Consider the following 18,170-nt stretch of genomic DNA (forward strand, 5'->3'; position numbering starts at 1 on the left):
ATACAATGTTCTTAGACTATAAACCAAGAATCAAGGATTACCTCCAGCTATTGAAACAAACTCACGAAGCTGTATTTTGGCTCTTCCAAGCTCTCAAGACACTCTAATATTGATGATGTATTTTGTTTTAGTTGAATACTTGAGCTTAGAGACCAAAACATTATAGATAGTCAAGCTTCCATCAAGCTCTTAATGGCATTGTTTAATGGCTGCCATAAATCACAATTAATGGTTAAACAAAAAATGTTTGAAAAACTGAAGCAACAAATGTGGACCATTAATCTTTAAAACTGATTTTATATTTAATGAAAATCAATTATCAACGTTACATAAGTAACGTAAGTTTTACATTCTCCCACTTGGTCCACATTTTTAACCATTATTTCATTAAGAAACAAATACACGAATTATGGCGACAAGTCCTCAAAATAAAAATGAGTATTATCTTCCATGTATTACAATGCATTTGATTTCTCAAGTTTACTTTATATATGACAACCTTACTTAATGAATAAACCCTATGTTTATTCTTGGTCCTACAAATGAATTTTCTCAAATGAAATTAAGGTGCACATGAATATGAGAAAACATCACAATAAATAAGAGTTTTATTCAAACATTGTATATACAACTACATAGTGGAATGAAGTCCCATTTTTTCTACATGATCTTTGAATTTCAATGGTGGCATGCCTTTGGTCAAAGGATCAGTGATCATCAATTCAGTACATATGTGCTCAATGACCACTTTCTTTTCCTTAATACGCTCTCTTATGGCTAAGTACTTAATGTCAATGTGTTTATTTCGACTTCGACTTTTGTTGTTTTTAGCCATAAAGATAGCAGCTGAATTATCGAGTATCTTCTCAATGGTTTAGAAATAGAATCCATAATTTTAAGCCCAGATATGAAACTCTTTAACCATACACCATGTGAAGTAGCCTCAAAACAAGAAACGAACTCAGCTTCCATACTGGAAGTAGCAGTCAAGGACTGCTTGACACTTCTCCAAGATACAGCTCCACCAGCCATTATGAAAACATATCTTAATGTTGATTTGCGTGAATCAACACAACCAGCAAAGTCTGAATCTGAATAACCGATTACTTCCAGACTGTCCGTCCGTTTATACATAAACATGTAGTTTTTGGTTCCTTGAAGATACCTCATCACTTTCTTTGCAGCTCTCCAGTGGTCTATATCTGGATTACTTTGATATCGTCCCAACATTCCAACAACAAATGCAATGTCAGGCCTTGTACAGACTTGAGCATACATCAAGCTTCCGACAGCAGAAGCATATGGAATGTTCTTCATTTGTTCCTTTTCAAAATTGTTCTTTGGGCATTGGTTCAAATTGAACTTATCACCCTTCACAACGGGTGTAATAACTTCTTTTCTACTAGTATACTTAGAAAATATATTATGAAAACATACATATTTATTAACTGAAAAGTAGATGGGCCCAAAATTTTTCTTTATTTATCATATAATTCTTTACATAATACAAAACAGCATATACAAAAGCTTTAATCATTATGGACAGTAGTGCCATTACTCTCTGCTTCTCGACGTCCATCCGATTGCTTCTCACCTATTTCCTGCAAAACATGGAAAATAACGGGGTGAGCACAAAATGCTCAGTAAGTAAATCCTTTTCTCTTCTATCCCCGCAACTTCCTCTTTGGTTCTTTCCTTACTCTATTCTTTTCTTCTTCATTCTTTCTTTGTTCTTTTCTTTTCTATCTCTATTTCTCGTTCTCACTGTTCTTCTCTTTCTTTCTAATTCTCACTAACCATGAAGGAAGTCATGGTACATGCATGAATGAAATGCATATGCAATAATTCAATGCATATGCAGTAATGCATAGACATGCGTTTTCTTTTCTTCCTTCTATTTCTTATTCTGTTTCTTTTCTTGCTTGCTCAAGTTCTTCTTTTCTTTTCTTTTCTTGCTTGCTCAAGCTCTTCTTTTCTTTTCTCATTCTTTCTTATTCTTATTCTTTGCCGATCGGACTCGGTCGATGCATGGATTCGGAACCCTAGCCGTGTGAGTGAGTACAGTCCTCATCTACATCCACTCTTGCAGACTGTATAAATTCTTTCTTCTTCTCAGGCCACTCAATTAAGGTGACATGCATTTAGGAAATTCTTCTTGGTACATCCCTTATCCACATACACTCTTACGGGCCGTACAAATTCTTCTTCTTCTTATGCCACTCAATTAAGGTGGCTTGTATGTGGAATTTCTTCTTCTTATCACCCACAGGTTCCCCATCGCAACAACCTATTCTTTTTTCTTCTTTAACACTTTTCTTCCTTTAATTCTTTAGTGCTTTTCCTTCTCTCTTTATTCTTAAAAAAATTATTTATTCTTTCTTTAAGTTCTGATGCATATGCAAATATATGCATGTGGATGGCTTATGCTTATGTTTCTTTCTTAAGTGCAATTATGCAATGCAAATATGTAATATTGCACAAAATTAAGTTTCTCTACTCATGGATATGCTTCTCTTAGGCATTTCATCAAACAATAAGCATGCATACAAAAATTCTATTTTAATCATAATTCTTCTTCTTTCTTGGACCATCCATAATTGGAGTACAACTCCTTTGAATCATCACAAATCCTGGCTAGGAAATACACTTCCAAATATTCTACTCAAATTCTTTCCAATTGTAACCAACTTCACTTGGTCACCACAATCTCAACTCCATTTCTCATGGCTCAAATCTACTCATCAAAAGCCATATACTCAACAATAGATTCATTCTCAACAATCAATCTCAACTCATATACCTATACTTGCATATCAAATCATTTGATTGCTTAAATCTTAGCTTGAGTTGGATTTACTTACTTTTTTCTTGAGTAGTTCCACAAAAGCTCTCTATCTTTGTTGGACTTGTCCTTTCTTTCACACCCTCTTGATGCTTAAGATCAAATCCCCATCAAAATCCAACTGAAAGCCCTCAATTTCCTTAACAACTTGGATGAAAAGTTGAGAGAAATGGAGAGTGGAAGTGGTGTGTGGGTGTAGAGAATGTGAGGGTTTTTGTGTGGCTAAACTCTTAATATCTCATATTAATAAGCACTCTTTCTCATTTTGCCCTTGCACTTTCTTGAAAAATCCATCTTTACCCTTTAATTCTTTACAACTACTACTCCATCTCCAATGCATTCTCCATGAAATTTTCTTGCATTTTACTCCCTACTTTTCCTGCTAATTAGGGGTAGAATGGTCACTTCACCTCTATGAAAAATTTATCTAGAAACTTCACAAGAAAATCAGTCGACTCTTCACCCTGACAAAAAAATACAGAGTGTACGTCGCCGCGGCAAAGCTTCTTCTTCGCCTCAGTGAAGTTTGCACTTCCATGATTTCACCAATCCTTCACCAAAATCAAGGCATCCAAGCAACTTCAACAACTTACAAACTTAACCAAGGGCAACCAATCAACAATAACAACATATCAATCTAACTTAGGGCCAACAAACAACACCAAGACAAAAATAAGCATACAAAACTACGTACCTCAAAGTGGATGTTACAACAAGAGCCACACTTGGTGAATAATCTTTCATTCGAAATCTCTCTAAAATCTTATTGATATAGGTTTCTTGAGACAGACCCAAGATACCTCATAGTCTATCTCTATGGATCTTGATGCCAATGACATAAGATGCCTCACCAATATCTTTCATAACAAAATTTTTAGAGAGGAATTGTTTTACCTCATGTAGCAAACCCTTATCATTGGTTGCAAGCAAAATATCATCTACATATAAAATAAGAAAGCATATCTTACTCCCACTAATCTTCTGGTATATACATTGATCCATGGGGTTTTCAACAAAACCGAATGAAGTAATTACCCCATGGAATTTAAAATACTATTGTTGGGATACTTGTTTTAGATCGTATATAGATTTCTTGAGCTTACAAACCAAGTACTTACCATCACTATAGGAAAATCCTTTAGGTTGTTTCATATAAACCTCCTCCTCTAGGTCTTCATTGAGAAATGTTGTTTTTACATCCATTTGTTGCAACTCAAGGTCAAAATGGGCTACTAATGCCAATATGATGTGTAAGGAATCTTTCTTAGATACAGGAGTAAAAGTCTCTCTATAGTCGATTCCTTCCTTTTGAGTGAATCCCTTAGCAATAAGTCTCACATTGTATCTATCTATGTTGCCTAATGAGTCATTCTTTGTCTTAAAGACCTATTTACATCCAATGGATTTTACATCATCAGGCAACTCAACAAGATCCCAAACTTCGTTACTCTTCATGGAACTCATCTCTTCCTTCATGGCATTATACCATAATTCTGACTCTTTGCAACTCATGGCCTGTGAAAAAGACTCGGGATCACTCTCGGCTCCAATATTATGGTCAGATTCTTGTAAGTACACTACATAATCACTAGGAATGGCTGACTTCTTAGTTCTAATGGATCTCCTTAATATTGTACCATTATCTTCATGAGAAGCTTGTGGCTCAACTGGATGTTCAGAAGGTTTTGGTAATTCCTAAACTACTTGATCCACTGGAACATTGTCAGTAGCTTGTGGAACTTCAATGGATGGTTGTTCAACACCGGTTTGTACTTGAGGGGTGTTATGAACTATGACTAATCTATCACTTGAGGTGGAAGGTCGAGAATCTGAATGATCATGTTCAGAAACATTGTTTCTGATTTGATCGTTCCCACTAATCAAGTCATACTCAAGAAACTTGGTGTTTCTTGATTCCATAATCCTAGTGTTGTGAGATGGACAATAAAATATGTACCCCTTAGACCTTTCAGCATATCCAACGAAATACCCACTAATGGTCCTTGAGTCTAACTTCTTCTCTTGTGGATTATAAATTCTCACCTCAGACGGGCATCCCCAAGCGTGCATATGTCGCAAACTTGATTTCCAACCTTTCAATAATTCAAATGGTGTCTTTGGGACAGCTTTGGTTGGAACTCGGTTTAATATATACATAACTGTTTTAAGTGCTTCAGTCCACAAGGACTTAGGAAGATTGGAGCTACTAAGCATACTTCTCACCATGTCCAATAATGTTTGGTTTCTTCTTTCTGCCACACCATTTTGGTTCGGTGAACCAGGCATGATATATTGGACAACTATCCCATTTTCTTGAAGAAATTTAGCAAACGGACTAGGTCCTTGTCTACTCTCAATGTATTTACCGTAATACTCACCACTTCTATCTGATCTCACTATCTTAATTTGCTTTCCGCTGTGTTTCTTTACTTCAGCCTTAAAGGTTTTAAACGCATCTAATGATTTGTTCTTGTTATGAAGTAAGTAGAGATACATATATCATGAGTAATCATCAATAAAGGTGATGAAGTGTCTCTGCCATGTGAGTCCATGTCTAGACTACATATATCAGTACGTATGATTTCTTATATGTCTAAACTCCTATTGGCACATTTCTTAGACTTATTGGTCTACTTTCCCTTAATGCAGTCCACACATGTTTCAAAATCAGTGAAATCTAGAATACTAAGTACACAATCATTCACTAATCTCTTAATTCTATCTATGGAGATATGTCCTAATCTCCGATGCCATAACATAGAGGAGTCCTCGTTAATAATACACCGCTTAGACCTAGAGTGAACATGTATTGAATTATAAGTGATATTGTCTTGTAAATTAATACGATAAAGACCATCATACAAAATACCATTCCCAACACAATCCAAATTATAAAATAAACTGAATGATGTGTTTGAAAAATTAAAGGAATAACCCAAGAGTACAAGTCTGGAAACTGAAGTCAAGTTTCGTGAAAAACTTGGAACATAGAATGTCCTATCTAATACTAATACAAAACCATTACTTAAAGTTAAAACACATGTTCCTATGGCCTCCACATGTGAGCCCATCTTGTTTCCAGAAAAGATGCTTTGCTCACTTTCCACTGGTTGCCTTAGATTTTGTATACCCTGCAAGGAGTTTGCAATATGGATTATAGATCCAAAGTCAATCCACCAGGTGTTAATATTAACATTAACCATATTAGATTCATAACTAACAAATGAGGTTGGATTACCTTTATCTTGAAGCCATTTCTAAAATTTGGGGCATTCTTTCTTCATGCGTCCTTTATTTTTACAGAAGAAACATTTGGCCTCTTTCTTGATATCAGCTTGGGGTGGTATTTTTCCTTTCCCCCTTTGATTGGCTTGAGGTTCGCCTTTCCCACATGTTGTTGCCAGCATTGCACTTTCACCAAGCTCCATCACAAGCCTCTCTTCTTCCTGAACACACATGGTCATTAATTCATTGATTGACCATTTGTTCTTATGTGTGTTCTACGAGATTTTGAATGGCCCGTACTGTTGTGGGAGGGTGTTCAGGATATGGTGCACCAAGAAGGATTCAGACATCTCAACCTCGAGTTTCTTAAGTTGAGCCACAATGTCCCTCATACTCATGATGTGCTCACACACACCTTTCACGCTAGTGAGTCTGATGGATGAAAATTTCATGATTAGGGTGCTTGCTAGTGCTTTATCTGAAGTGATGAATTGATCATCAATAGCTTTCAGCAAGTCTTAGACCTTTTCATGCTGATCAACGGAACCACGTATACCAATAGAAATTTTAGTCTTAAGGAATATCACGCTGAGGCAATTAGATTGCTCTCATCGTTCATAAAGTGTGATGTCCGCTGGAGTGCTGGTATCAGTGATAGGTAGTGGTTCGTCTTTCCTAATAGCATAGTCAATATCCATCCATCCTAAATGGAGGAGAATTCTCTCCTTCCCTACCTTATAGTTATCACCTTTCAATTCAGGGATATCGCAACTAATATTAGAGAAATTAGCATGTTGTGAAGCTGCATTAAAATTGCTTATGTCAAAATTTGAGGGCTAATAATTTTTCATGTTTTACCAATGAAAAACATGTAAGAATTGAATATAATAACAAAAAATTTGCCTGTGGGCTTAAATTTTAATTCAAGTATATTCATATATAGCTTATGATAGAATCATCAAATTATGTTCTTAATTCATAATTAGTGGGTATATTATGAAAGTAATTTGATATTCTATCTTAATCTTTATGATAAAACTATCAAATTATGTTCCTTCTCCTAATTCCTATGGGTAAATCAAGAAATACAATTTGATATTCTATCCTAATTAATTATATAAATTTAACAAAATATCCTATGGGATTAAATTTATTATATTAAGTATAATTAATTACAGTTAATGTCTATAATTCTTTATGTGATCCTAAATAATCATAATATATAATTTTATTTAACTAAAGATGTTGTGGCTAATCCCTAATTAATTAAAATTATATAGATCACAAGACATTATAAATTTAAGTTTTATGAGAATATTTCTCCAACATAAGAAAATTCAATATAAGAATAAATTGCATAATTCAATCTATAACTAACATGTTATTATTATGCATAAAATATTCGCATAAAATATTGCATATTTGCATAACATTTAATTTCATGCTTTTATCCATATATACTCATTCAAAAATTGCATGTAGAAAGATATAATCAATTCATGAAAAATAAATATGAGCATAATTAATTTAGGATTCTACACAATTTAACTTATCCAAAAATGCATATGATTAAACCAAAATTAATATAATATACATAATTAAAATGAGCAAAATTAGGCATAGTATAATTTTTTATTTTTTTTTAATTGACAAGTAAACGACATGTCATTTTCAAGACTTAAGGAAAACTGACATGTTATTAATCTTGGGCTCCAATCGTCTTCAACCTTTGATCGGATCTGTAACCGGATACCCGACGTGAAAATGACCCAATAGCCAACCCTAGGTAGAAATCCACTCTCCAAATGCCAAAATGATTGTTTCAAAGCACAGAAATGATAGAAATCCAATTTCCTAATGATTTCTAACATTTATTTGCATTAAAAATAACTAAAATTCAAACGGCCATGAACAGAGAGCTACAAAAACTTCTTTTGCAAAATATCAAGGCAAAGGTATTATATGGCTCTGATACCAACTGTAATAAACTTATCTGCAATCTAAACAGAAATACAAAGAATATAATGTTCTTAGACTATAAACCAAGAATCAAGGATTACCTCCAACCATTGAAACAAACTCACGAAGTTGTATTTTGGCTCTTCTAAGCTCTCAAAACACTCTAATATTGATGGTGTATTTTGTTTTAGTTGAGTACTTGAGTTTAAGGACCAAAACATTATATATAGTCAAGCTTCTATCAAGCTCTTAATGGCTGCCATAAATTTCAATCAATGGTTAAACAAAAAACATTTGAAAACTAAAGCAACAAATGTGGACCATTAATCTTTAAAACTGATTTATATTAAATGAAAATCAATTATCAACATTACATGAGTAAGTAAGTTTTACAGAAACACCTAATACCTAGTACTGGTTCACATTGACATTTATTAGGTGTCACGTCTTCTGATTTAGATCAATAAAAGATGCATATATATAACATTCCACATAACGAAGAAAAAGAAGAAGATGAACAATGTTGCTTGCTATATTAGCATCTCACCGATGAGCTAGGGTTATGTTTAGTTAGCAAAGAGAATGATTTTATCATTGATTCCCCTCAACTTAACAAACATTTTTGTTTATGATACTGCTTTTTTTTTTTTCAATTGTCTTAAAGATGGAATTCTGCAAGGCTCAATATTTTTGAGAGTAATACTACCCTTCAAAAAATTCATCCCAAATTAATGACCGTCTCTATAGGTGGCATTGTCATATCATTAAATGTATCATTCTTTAATTTATAAGTTAATGTCACATACAATGACATATCACTTAGATATAAAAGTTGAGATAAATTGTAGAAAGAATAGTATTATTGTATTTCTAGTTTGCCTATACTTGTGATTTAGTTTCTTTTCCTTGGTGAAACGGAATTTTATAAATCTTTTTCTTTTTCTTTTCTTATTCCATCTTTGACCATCTCTCAATATTCTTTCATCTCTACAAGTCAGAGAGGAATTCTTTTTCCTTGGATTTCTATATGTGCATCGATGCATGGCTAAACGTTTTCATTATTGAAAGCTTTGCAAGAAGTAAAGAAGTAAAACTTTATTGACATTTCCTGTCACTGAATTTTCTTTTCAGGAGGAAAGAAAAATTCTGGGTAAAAGATATCTTCAAAAGTATTATATATGTATAGTCGATTAGGCTGACCAATCAAGGTCTGCAGTAGAGCAGAAAAGGAGAAATATCCAATAAAATAATAAATTTTGGCTTGAAGTTGGGAAACTGATACGAGCGATTCAATGCAGCCATAGCTTTGAAGAGAGTGTAGTTTTGTCAGGGCCACTCGCGTAAGAAAGAAAGCACATTATTCAACAAATAAAAATAAACACAGAAAGAGGAAACTTAGAAATGCATGGCATGACGTAGTTATAAATTATAATACGCAGAGGCATAACTGTCGGAATGTGATGGACGAAGCATTTCATTGTTTTGTGTTTCTCTTTGTTTGAAAAGTCAGAGAACACTGCCACCATTTTCTGCAATTTCCCATAAATTACAAAGACTTTGCTTTAATCAACGTTTTTTACAGTAAAATATTATAGTTCTATGAAAAATCTTTCAGTAGGAATGTTGAACCTTCCAATACAAATTCATTGAAAGGTATATGAATGAATATAATTGTGTCTCTATTATAATACATTTTAGTCCTATTATATATTGTATTCTTTGAGATATTTTACAATTTTAAATCAAAACATGCTATTTATAATTTCAAATTATCCTAAACCTACGTTTCTAACTACATAAGAGATCTTAAATAATTATGATCAACGTTAGTACAGCTTCTGTACAATGTTAATTTGTCATTAATTGATAAACCTAACGGAGATTCTTTGTGCAAGAGTAATTAATATATGATATTGAACTATAAAAGATCCGTTTATAGTTAATCAATAACCCTTTTCTTTATCTCAATAGTTATTTTTCGATAAATATTTGCACTATAATGAATCTATATTCAAGTGATCTTTAGTGTGAATTCCCGCAACATAAGAAAGGTACAAACCTATCCGATAATTCAGATGATCAACTAGTTAGCTGATTTCACATGAGTCAAATCAAACATATGGTACGGCTGCACAGTTAATATAGTGGTTCGTACTTTAAGTCCAATATTATTAAGTTCAAACTTAAAAGAAAATTTGTCTTCTATTGAACAAACATACAACAAGCTAACAAATGCATGTCCAGAAATTTGAAATTTCAGTAAAACATTTCCTTGGTACTTTACATATTGTACTGTTATTAATAAAATAATGGTACTTTGAGAAGAGGAGATGATTGGCGGTAAATTTTATTCTTTTAAGCATTTGTTGTCCTACTAATTAAGAGTAATAGGAATTAGGTGCATATATTTCAATCTAGAGTTTTATACACGAAAACTAAGAACCTTTTCAAAGTATTATATATGTGATCATGAGATATAAGTCTCTTTTATAAAAGTCATTTTCTTTTGATTTTGTATATCTTTTGATGTGGATTCACTGTTCAGTACATACTCATGTGTAGTCACGGATTTAAACGAATTTTATATAAAATCGATATAGCGTATATATCAAGGTTATTATCCTTTGATATGAATTTTTATTTAAATAAATATAAGGTTATAATTTCCCTAAATTAACACAAATGCAACAAATGAATAGATCGATCATAGGATGTTTTATAATTTAAAAATTAAAATCCAGGTTGATACTCATAAGTGTGTTTTTAGATTTTTTTTTTTTTTTTTGGGTAACCAAGGATGTTCGAGTAAATTTACGCGCACCTCAATGAATCTCTTAAAATCCTGAAATTAACGACTGGATAATCCTCTAATAGTCATCCCTATTGACAACCGAGAGAGATCAAACTCAAGATCTCTTAGATAATACACACAAAAGTCTCTATTCAATCATTTGATCACCTAAGGGTGTCGGTTTCATACTGCTTCTAAATACGCATCTATGAACAAATATCAATTACCAAGAGCAAACAACTGGCAACCAATTAAGCAAAAGTTAATTAATTCAATTTTAGTTAGTAGTACCAAATATGGAAAAGAAAAATATAATGACAGGTACCCACCCAGAATCTAAGGGCCGCAATCTACGGTTTATTTGCAATAAATATGATATAAAAATCGCTCTGGCCAATACCAGCAATAAATTAATTTTTAAGTTAAACCGAAACTCAGAACAAATCCATGGTTTTGCTTCCGTCATTCGGCCTAGGGTCAATCAAGAATTGCAATGGTTAAGAGGCATCACATAAATAGAGTGTATTATGCCTTTAATTTTATAATGTTCTTTTACACATTAACCAATGACAAAAACTATACAGCCACTTTATTTAATGAGAGAGTTGTAGCATTCTCAAAGTATCAGATAATATACTTGTGACAAGCAATATACCAATTTTTTTAGAGTGTATAAAAAATATATACATTTCTAAAATTATAATAATTTGTATATTAAGGAAACAGTGTTAAGAGTATTGTTATAGCTATACTGACGCTCTCAATAGTCCTTTCACAATTGCATCCCTTGAAAGCCCTAAAGGTTTGTGAATCTATATATATAATCATAAATTTGAGCTTTAACTTGTGGGTTAGAAGAAAACATTTTATGTTTTTAGAAAAGCCTAACTGGAGATCTTCCTTGACAATTCATGCATGCTGTGACACGACATTTGTTCAAAAAGAATTAATGATTTCTATTTTTGTTTGGTCACATGTGATCAAGTTAGAAAGCATAATCCTATATCAAAAATAAAAGGTAAGAGTTATATAAAAGAAAAAAATGTAGACGTGTAAACAAGTTTTATGTTGTCAATGTTTACTTCAAAACCAGCAGGTAACTACAAATTAAGAGTCAGCAAAAGCATTTCTCTGCATGGTATGCTGAAATAACCTGCTACGGTAGCTTTGACTTGAACCTTGTTTAAGAAAAATAATTTCAACATCTTAAATTAGGTAAACCTGAGTTAGACCAGATGCTCATTTATATTAATGCGTTCTACAAAAAATCAAGTTAATTAAAACTTCAACAATATAACGTATCTCATAAATAATGATTAAAGGGATACATTCAAAGATTGGCAGTTAGATACATGATATTATCCTGACTTTTCTTCTGAGATTTGGCCGTATAATTAATCTTGGTATTTGTTGCAAAGACAGTTGGGGCATATAAAGAAAAGAAATCGAAATTAAGTAGTACATTAGATTTCCTGAGAAAAATTATTACATCCATCATTCGGCTATTTCATCCAAATAGATTTAATAACACATGCAGTCTTTGTACAGCCTTTGACTATATATCTCATTAGAATCAAATCCAAGTCATTTCAGTTTTCAATATTTCTTTCAAGTGACTCATCGATTTAAATAATATTTAAATGAAATAATAATTATTTTCTCAAAGAAAATAACTTTCCATTACCATCACGTATACACTTCAGTTTGTTTATTCCTTTTAATTATATTCATTTGCATCAACTACAAATCACTACTTTATATTATTTCCTAAATGAAAAATGAGACTGGCCCTTGGTATATAATCGTTCAATTCATGAATGCTAGTCCAAAAGAAGAACCCTCTTGTTGTAACCTTGTAAAAATGATTTCAAATTACAGTGCCTCTAGCCATCTAGCCATCATTTGATAATCTAGTATTTGTATATACAAACATACCAAACTCCAATATTTCAAGAATATGATTTTGTTAATTAATTGTGTAAGATATTCAGTCTTAATTTATACTGAACTATAGTTAGCCTCTACACAATCTTCACTTGAGGCTTGAGAATACAAGACTAAAATTAATAACTAATAAAGATGAGTGGATATGGATCATACAACAAATATGGATAGATGTAAAATAGATTATCTTTGAAAAGGTAGCCATGAGCAATTAAATAATGTATGTACAGAAAAATATACATATTAATGTGCGATGGAGAATGAGTTATGGGAATGTTTTCATGGAAATGGGGTTATAGCATAGAAGGATTAAATAATAATTATAATAATGATAGAAAAAGGAAGACGATGGATGGTGTTAAACGCAAATGGGAAAAGTAGAAAGACACATGGTGGCAGTAATAAGTTTCTTGGAAAGGGAGTAACTTAGTCTTTATGGTATATGATTCCAGAGACTGCTCCCCCTTGAGTTTTGTTAATGTTAATTGTAGCTTCATGGATTCTCTACCCAGACACCCTCCTGACTCTTGCTTTTTCCTTGCAATTCTCTCCCTTTCTTTTCCCATTTTGTCTCGTTCCCCCACTCTCTTTCATCTTCCACACTCTTGCATTTAAACACTTGAAGTTACTATGACCAAATGAAACAAAAGCAACCCTTTCGAGAATCTAGAATTATTACCAATGACAGGAATATTAGACCCAGAAGCGAGCATCTTTAATTCATAATGATCAATCATCAACAACAACTGTATGAGATTTGATTGACCTCTAATTTCAAAGTGTGACAATTTTTTGTAGTAATCTAAGACTAAAACAAATTATTCTCTAATACTACTACTTGCTGTATTTTAAACTTCTAATAACAAGAAAACACAATGGGACTGAAGGAATTTAGTACATGTAATATATATTTTATACATATAAAATAACAAGAGAATCTTTCTCTCTGACACCTAAACAAGATCTCTCGTGCAACTTGGTGTATGCATATCAGAAGATTAAGCACTTTAAAAGAGAAGAAGACTAGACGGTGAGAGCCAAAAGTTTGAGTTTGTTCCAAATTATTTGTTGTTAGTTGTGTTTTAATTGGCTAAAACACTGATAGAGACAATGGCATTAGAAGCCGTTGTTTCCCAACAAGAACCGTGTAGCTATGGCTTTATTAATTCAAATACTTTTGGTTTTGAAGAAGAATTTTCAGCAAATTATGGAGCTCTTGTCCAAAATGGAGGAGGGTTTGGTTTTAATAATAGTGTGGATTCCAACTACTCTTCAGTGATGCAGCAGAGTTGTGATGGCGGCTTCTTTACCGGAGACTTTAGTCCTGTGGAAGCTCTAGCTCCGACGGAAAGCTCAACGGGGCGGAGAAAGAGAAGACGTGCCAACAGAAGCAACAAGAACAAAGAGGAACTTGAGAACCAAAGGATGACTCACATTACTGTTGAACGCAACCGGAGAAAGCAAATGAATGACTATCTTAATGCTCTTCGCTCTCTCATGCCACCCTCTTATATCCAAAGGGTAAACATCAAACATCCATTTGAATACAAAGATATTAATTCTTTTTAGGCCTCTCAGTGACTGGTGTGGTGTGTGTATGCAGGGAGACCAGGCGTCAATTGTTGGGGGAGCGATTAACTATGTGAAGGAGCTGGAGCAACTTCTACAATCTCTTGAAGTTCAAAAGCGAAATCAACAAAAACTATCAGATGTTGGGTTCTCTACTCTCATTTTCTCAGATTTCTTTTCGTTTCCACAGTACTCAACCCTCCACAACATGTCAATGGATGAATCAATGGCGGAGACTCCTTCCGATGCAGTGGCAGATGTTGAAGTAACGCTGGTGGAAACTCATGCCAACCTTAAAATAATGACAAATCGACACCCGAAACAGCTCGTGAAGATCGTCAGTGGGTTGATTTCTCTTGGATTTCATGTTCTTCACCTTAATGTCACAACTGCTGATCATAAGATACTATACTCTTTCAGTGTTAAGGTTAGTTCCTTTTGTCTTAGAACACAAAAAAGATTACAAATAAAATTATTAAGTTTTTGTAATTGTGTTATATATATGGATTGAGATGGCAGGTAGAAGAAATTTGTCAACTGAGATCGGTGAATGAGATTGCAGCTGCAGTAAATGAGATGGTGGGTAGAATTGAAGAAGATGTATGCAGCTTTAACTTAGATCACAACCTTAATTTCATCTTCTAATATGTAAACTGTTATTCAGGAGTGTACCTAATTGAAACATATTTGTATTTTCCTTTTTCTATATTGTAGGAATTATGTATGCTATATATATGATAAGATGTTTTAAATTTAAATATTTCTCTACTGATCACTTTGAATGCTGGAAAAGTCTTAGATCCTTGTGAATTCTATTATATTATGTATTTATTTTTCGCGTTAATGGTATCACATTTCATTTGTAATAAACACTATTTTAGATCTCTCAATAGTAAATTTCAAAAGTAAATATTTCATCTATACCTTGAGTAACTTGAACGCTAGTTTTCAAAATCAAATAAAGAATATGATGCATGTAATTATACGTGTTACAGGATTACAATAATTCGGAATACTTAATAAAAATAAGTACAACGTTACTCTTTTTTTTTTTTTTTCTGAAAAGATAACATTACTCTTTTCATATCTTCGGTTTGGTACTCTTTAAATTAAAATTCCATTTGATTTGTTTGATATATATGTTTATAACTAATATAAAAGAATTGTGAAAAAAATAGGGTATGATTCTTTTTCAATTTTCTCAGTAATCTACCTAATTGCTACTGGTATTGAAATATAGTTTTGAAAATGGATGTCTGTTATACATAGCAAAATTTTATTTATTTGATGAATGTAATAAAGGTATTCTTCACATATATCTCACTATCATGACCTTCCCTCTACTTTAAACTCTTGGATCTGGGTCACAGTGGTCATCATCAATCTTGGAGAAAGATCCAAGGTGAGCAGTGGGGCAAATGTTTCCCGGTGACGCAACTCTTCCCCACTTCACTCTGTTTTAAGTTTATATATCTGAAAAGGAGAACCTGAAACTCAAAATTAACCCACCACCTTGTCCATCAATGTGGGCCTCTCTCGAAAAGTAGACAACAAAAGCCCTAAATTCATGATACCTTCTTCCATTTGTTTTCAAGCTATTGCATCACAGCTGGGAACAAGATCACTGAGAGTTCCTCATTTGGAAACAAAAATATTTCAAGTTTCAACACATTTTCATCGCATTAATTTCTAGATCCAAAAAATCACAGTTGGCCACCCCACCAATAGTATGAAATTAAATTAAGCCAGCCAATTTGTTACCTTTTCAATATACAGTTCAATTTGTGCGTCCAAAATTTTGAGAATTCTGCCTTCATGTCCGTGTCTCATTATGAGATTCTCAGAAGAATCCAAGTCGTTCTTCACTGGAGATATAATATTCAACAACTTAATTATTATGGCCCATTATTTTCATCTTGGATTATTAGTTTGAGTTGATGAGATGCTTCGGAATAAAACAATATATGTTTTCAGTCAACAAAAACTTGCTAAATATAACCTTATTAACCAATGATATAGTACATAGTTTTAGCTGGTAAGATTTCTCGTATCTTAATGAATTAAATCTTATAATAAAAATGGTATCAAAAGAGAAATAAGACCTGTTTTAAGCTGAATTTAATTATCCGTAAGAGTATATAATTAATTCATGTTTACTGGGTTTGTTGCACAAGCTAGATTCAAAGGTCCCTCTAGGTTTGAAGTTCTCGAGAAAAAGGTAATAAACATCTTTTAATGGGAATCACTGTTACATAATAAAATAAACTGTCTTTCCATAGAATAGTTTGGTTTGCAAGACAGAACATAAAGCTGAAGTAAAAATGTATATTTCAGTATGTTGATTCATTATGAGAGTTGAAATTCTGACGTAGAGTAAAATATATATATATATATATATATATATATTATGTGGAACTAATATAATTGTGGTTCTTCAAGGCATACTGAGAAGAAGGTGGGGCTTGTTGTGGACATGGCCTGAAAAGCAAATTTCAACAGGATTAGATATATAGATAGATGCAATGAGTTGAAAACAAGTACTAAGAAAAGGCTTCAAAATTCAATAAGAAAAGCTATAAAGTCATCTTTGAGTAATGAAGTGCATGCCATGAACAATTCTCATATCAGAAGCTGTATTCTTTCCAAATTATAATTGAATATATGAAGCCTATATATGGTTTAGATATTCTCAATAATACGCACATTAAATATAAATATTTGTGTGTCAGGTCAGGGCGTAAAGTAAATTACATATATCAAACTAATCAAAAGATTAAATAATTGTATTTGAATTAGCATTTTGAAAGAATAAGAAAAAGAATAATATGTGATGATTTTAGATGACCAAATGATGGTGGTCTTCTACCTAGCTACTAGTAGTAGAATCATTCTGAACTGTCACTCCCTAGCTTTTTTTATTATCAGCTTTAGTCAAATCTTGCCTAGCTAAGTTCAACAAATTAAAAAAATCTAAGAAGGTGAGCCTGAGAGGAGCATTCCGTGAATTTTCGGGCGGGTCAACGGCTATGAATGAGCCTATGGGCCTTGTAACTATCTTGGTAGGGATGAGTTTTGGGCCACTGGATGCCCTCGGATTTTGCCCTATTAATTTTATTAGTAGCTCCTCTCCTCATCATCCATTTAAAAGAAGGCAAAATTGTAATTTTAATTTGTATTAAATTAAAAAGCAATTTTAAATTTTAAAACAATCTTTTATTTTTAATTGAAAGGCATCCTCATTAATAATAATAATAATAAAAAATAAAATAAAAAAAATCTAACCCCAACAAATCTAAGAATCTATCAATTCAAAAGTTAAATAAGGATGTATAAATCAAATAGGATAAACATCTATTTCAAATAAATGATAGGGTTTATAAAATAATTTCTTCTTTATTTATTGAAAGATTGATGATGATTTCTGAAAAAAAAATTTCTCTACTCAATCATGAGGAGATGGTATTAAAAAGTTTGAGTACACTAGTAATTTTGAAAAAGAAAGGTAATTTTTAGGCAGCTTAAAATTGAAGAGGATAGTAGCTTTAAGATAAGAGCATAACTGAAATATGATTGATAGATGGAAACACAAAAGATTTGATCATGGAAGAAAATGAAGAAGGTTGTATATGAGAGATTTTTGAGGAGTTGAAGTGAAAGACTAAAATGATATTGTTTTTTTTTTTAATGAAAAAATAAAATGCTTGCTAAGTACACCCACTCTTTTACCAATTACCGCTATTTATTAAATATAGTAAATTATAGTCAAAGAGTCATATTATTTAAGCCTTATGAAATCTCTTTCTAAACTCCAATAATAATTCAGATTTATATATATTGTAC

The 18,170-nt window shown here is 32.4% G+C and overlaps 2 protein-coding genes across 2 annotated transcripts; one reads left to right on the top strand and one right to left on the bottom strand.

The window, feature by feature from the left end:
- Nucleotides 1–777: 777 nt before the first annotated feature.
- Nucleotides 778–1,317, bottom strand: LOC116114198 (secreted RxLR effector protein 161-like). The gene has a single exon (XM_031400353.1). It carries the CDS (start codon nucleotides 1,315–1,317, stop codon nucleotides 778–780), a length of 540 nt encoding a protein of 179 aa, XP_031256213.1.
- Nucleotides 1,318–13,839: 12,522 nt separating this feature from the next.
- Nucleotides 13,840–14,975, top strand: LOC116114199 (transcription factor bHLH96-like). The gene is made up of 3 exons (XM_031400354.1): nucleotides 13,840–14,282; nucleotides 14,365–14,757; nucleotides 14,850–14,975. The coding sequence occupies exons 1-3, from the start codon at nucleotides 13,872–13,874 to the stop codon at nucleotides 14,973–14,975; spliced, it is 930 nt and encodes a 309-aa protein (XP_031256214.1). The 5' UTR covers nucleotides 13,840–13,871.
- Nucleotides 14,976–18,170: the final 3,195 nt, after the last annotated feature.

This window comes from Pistacia vera, unplaced genomic scaffold, assembly GCF_008641045.1.
Source record: "Pistacia vera cultivar Batoury unplaced genomic scaffold, PisVer_v2 Contig702, whole genome shotgun sequence".
NCBI lineage: Eukaryota > Viridiplantae > Streptophyta > Magnoliopsida > Sapindales > Anacardiaceae > Pistacia > Pistacia vera.

Excerpts from the sequence above, each read along its gene's own strand:
- LOC116114198 (XM_031400353.1), bottom strand. The coding sequence starts at position 1,317 with ATGAAGAACATTCCATATGCTTCTGCTGTCGGAAGCTTGATGTATGCT.
- LOC116114199 (XM_031400354.1), top strand. The coding sequence starts at position 13,872 with ATGGCATTAGAAGCCGTTGTTTCCCAACAAGAACCGTGTAGCTATGGC. Across the intron at positions 14,283-14,364 it reads CACCCTCTTATATCCAAAGG|GGAGACCAGGCGTCAATTGT; the intron begins GTAAACATCAAA and ends GTGTGTATGCAG. Across the intron at positions 14,758-14,849 it reads TATACTCTTTCAGTGTTAAG|GTAGAAGAAATTTGTCAACT; the intron begins GTTAGTTCCTTT and ends TTGAGATGGCAG.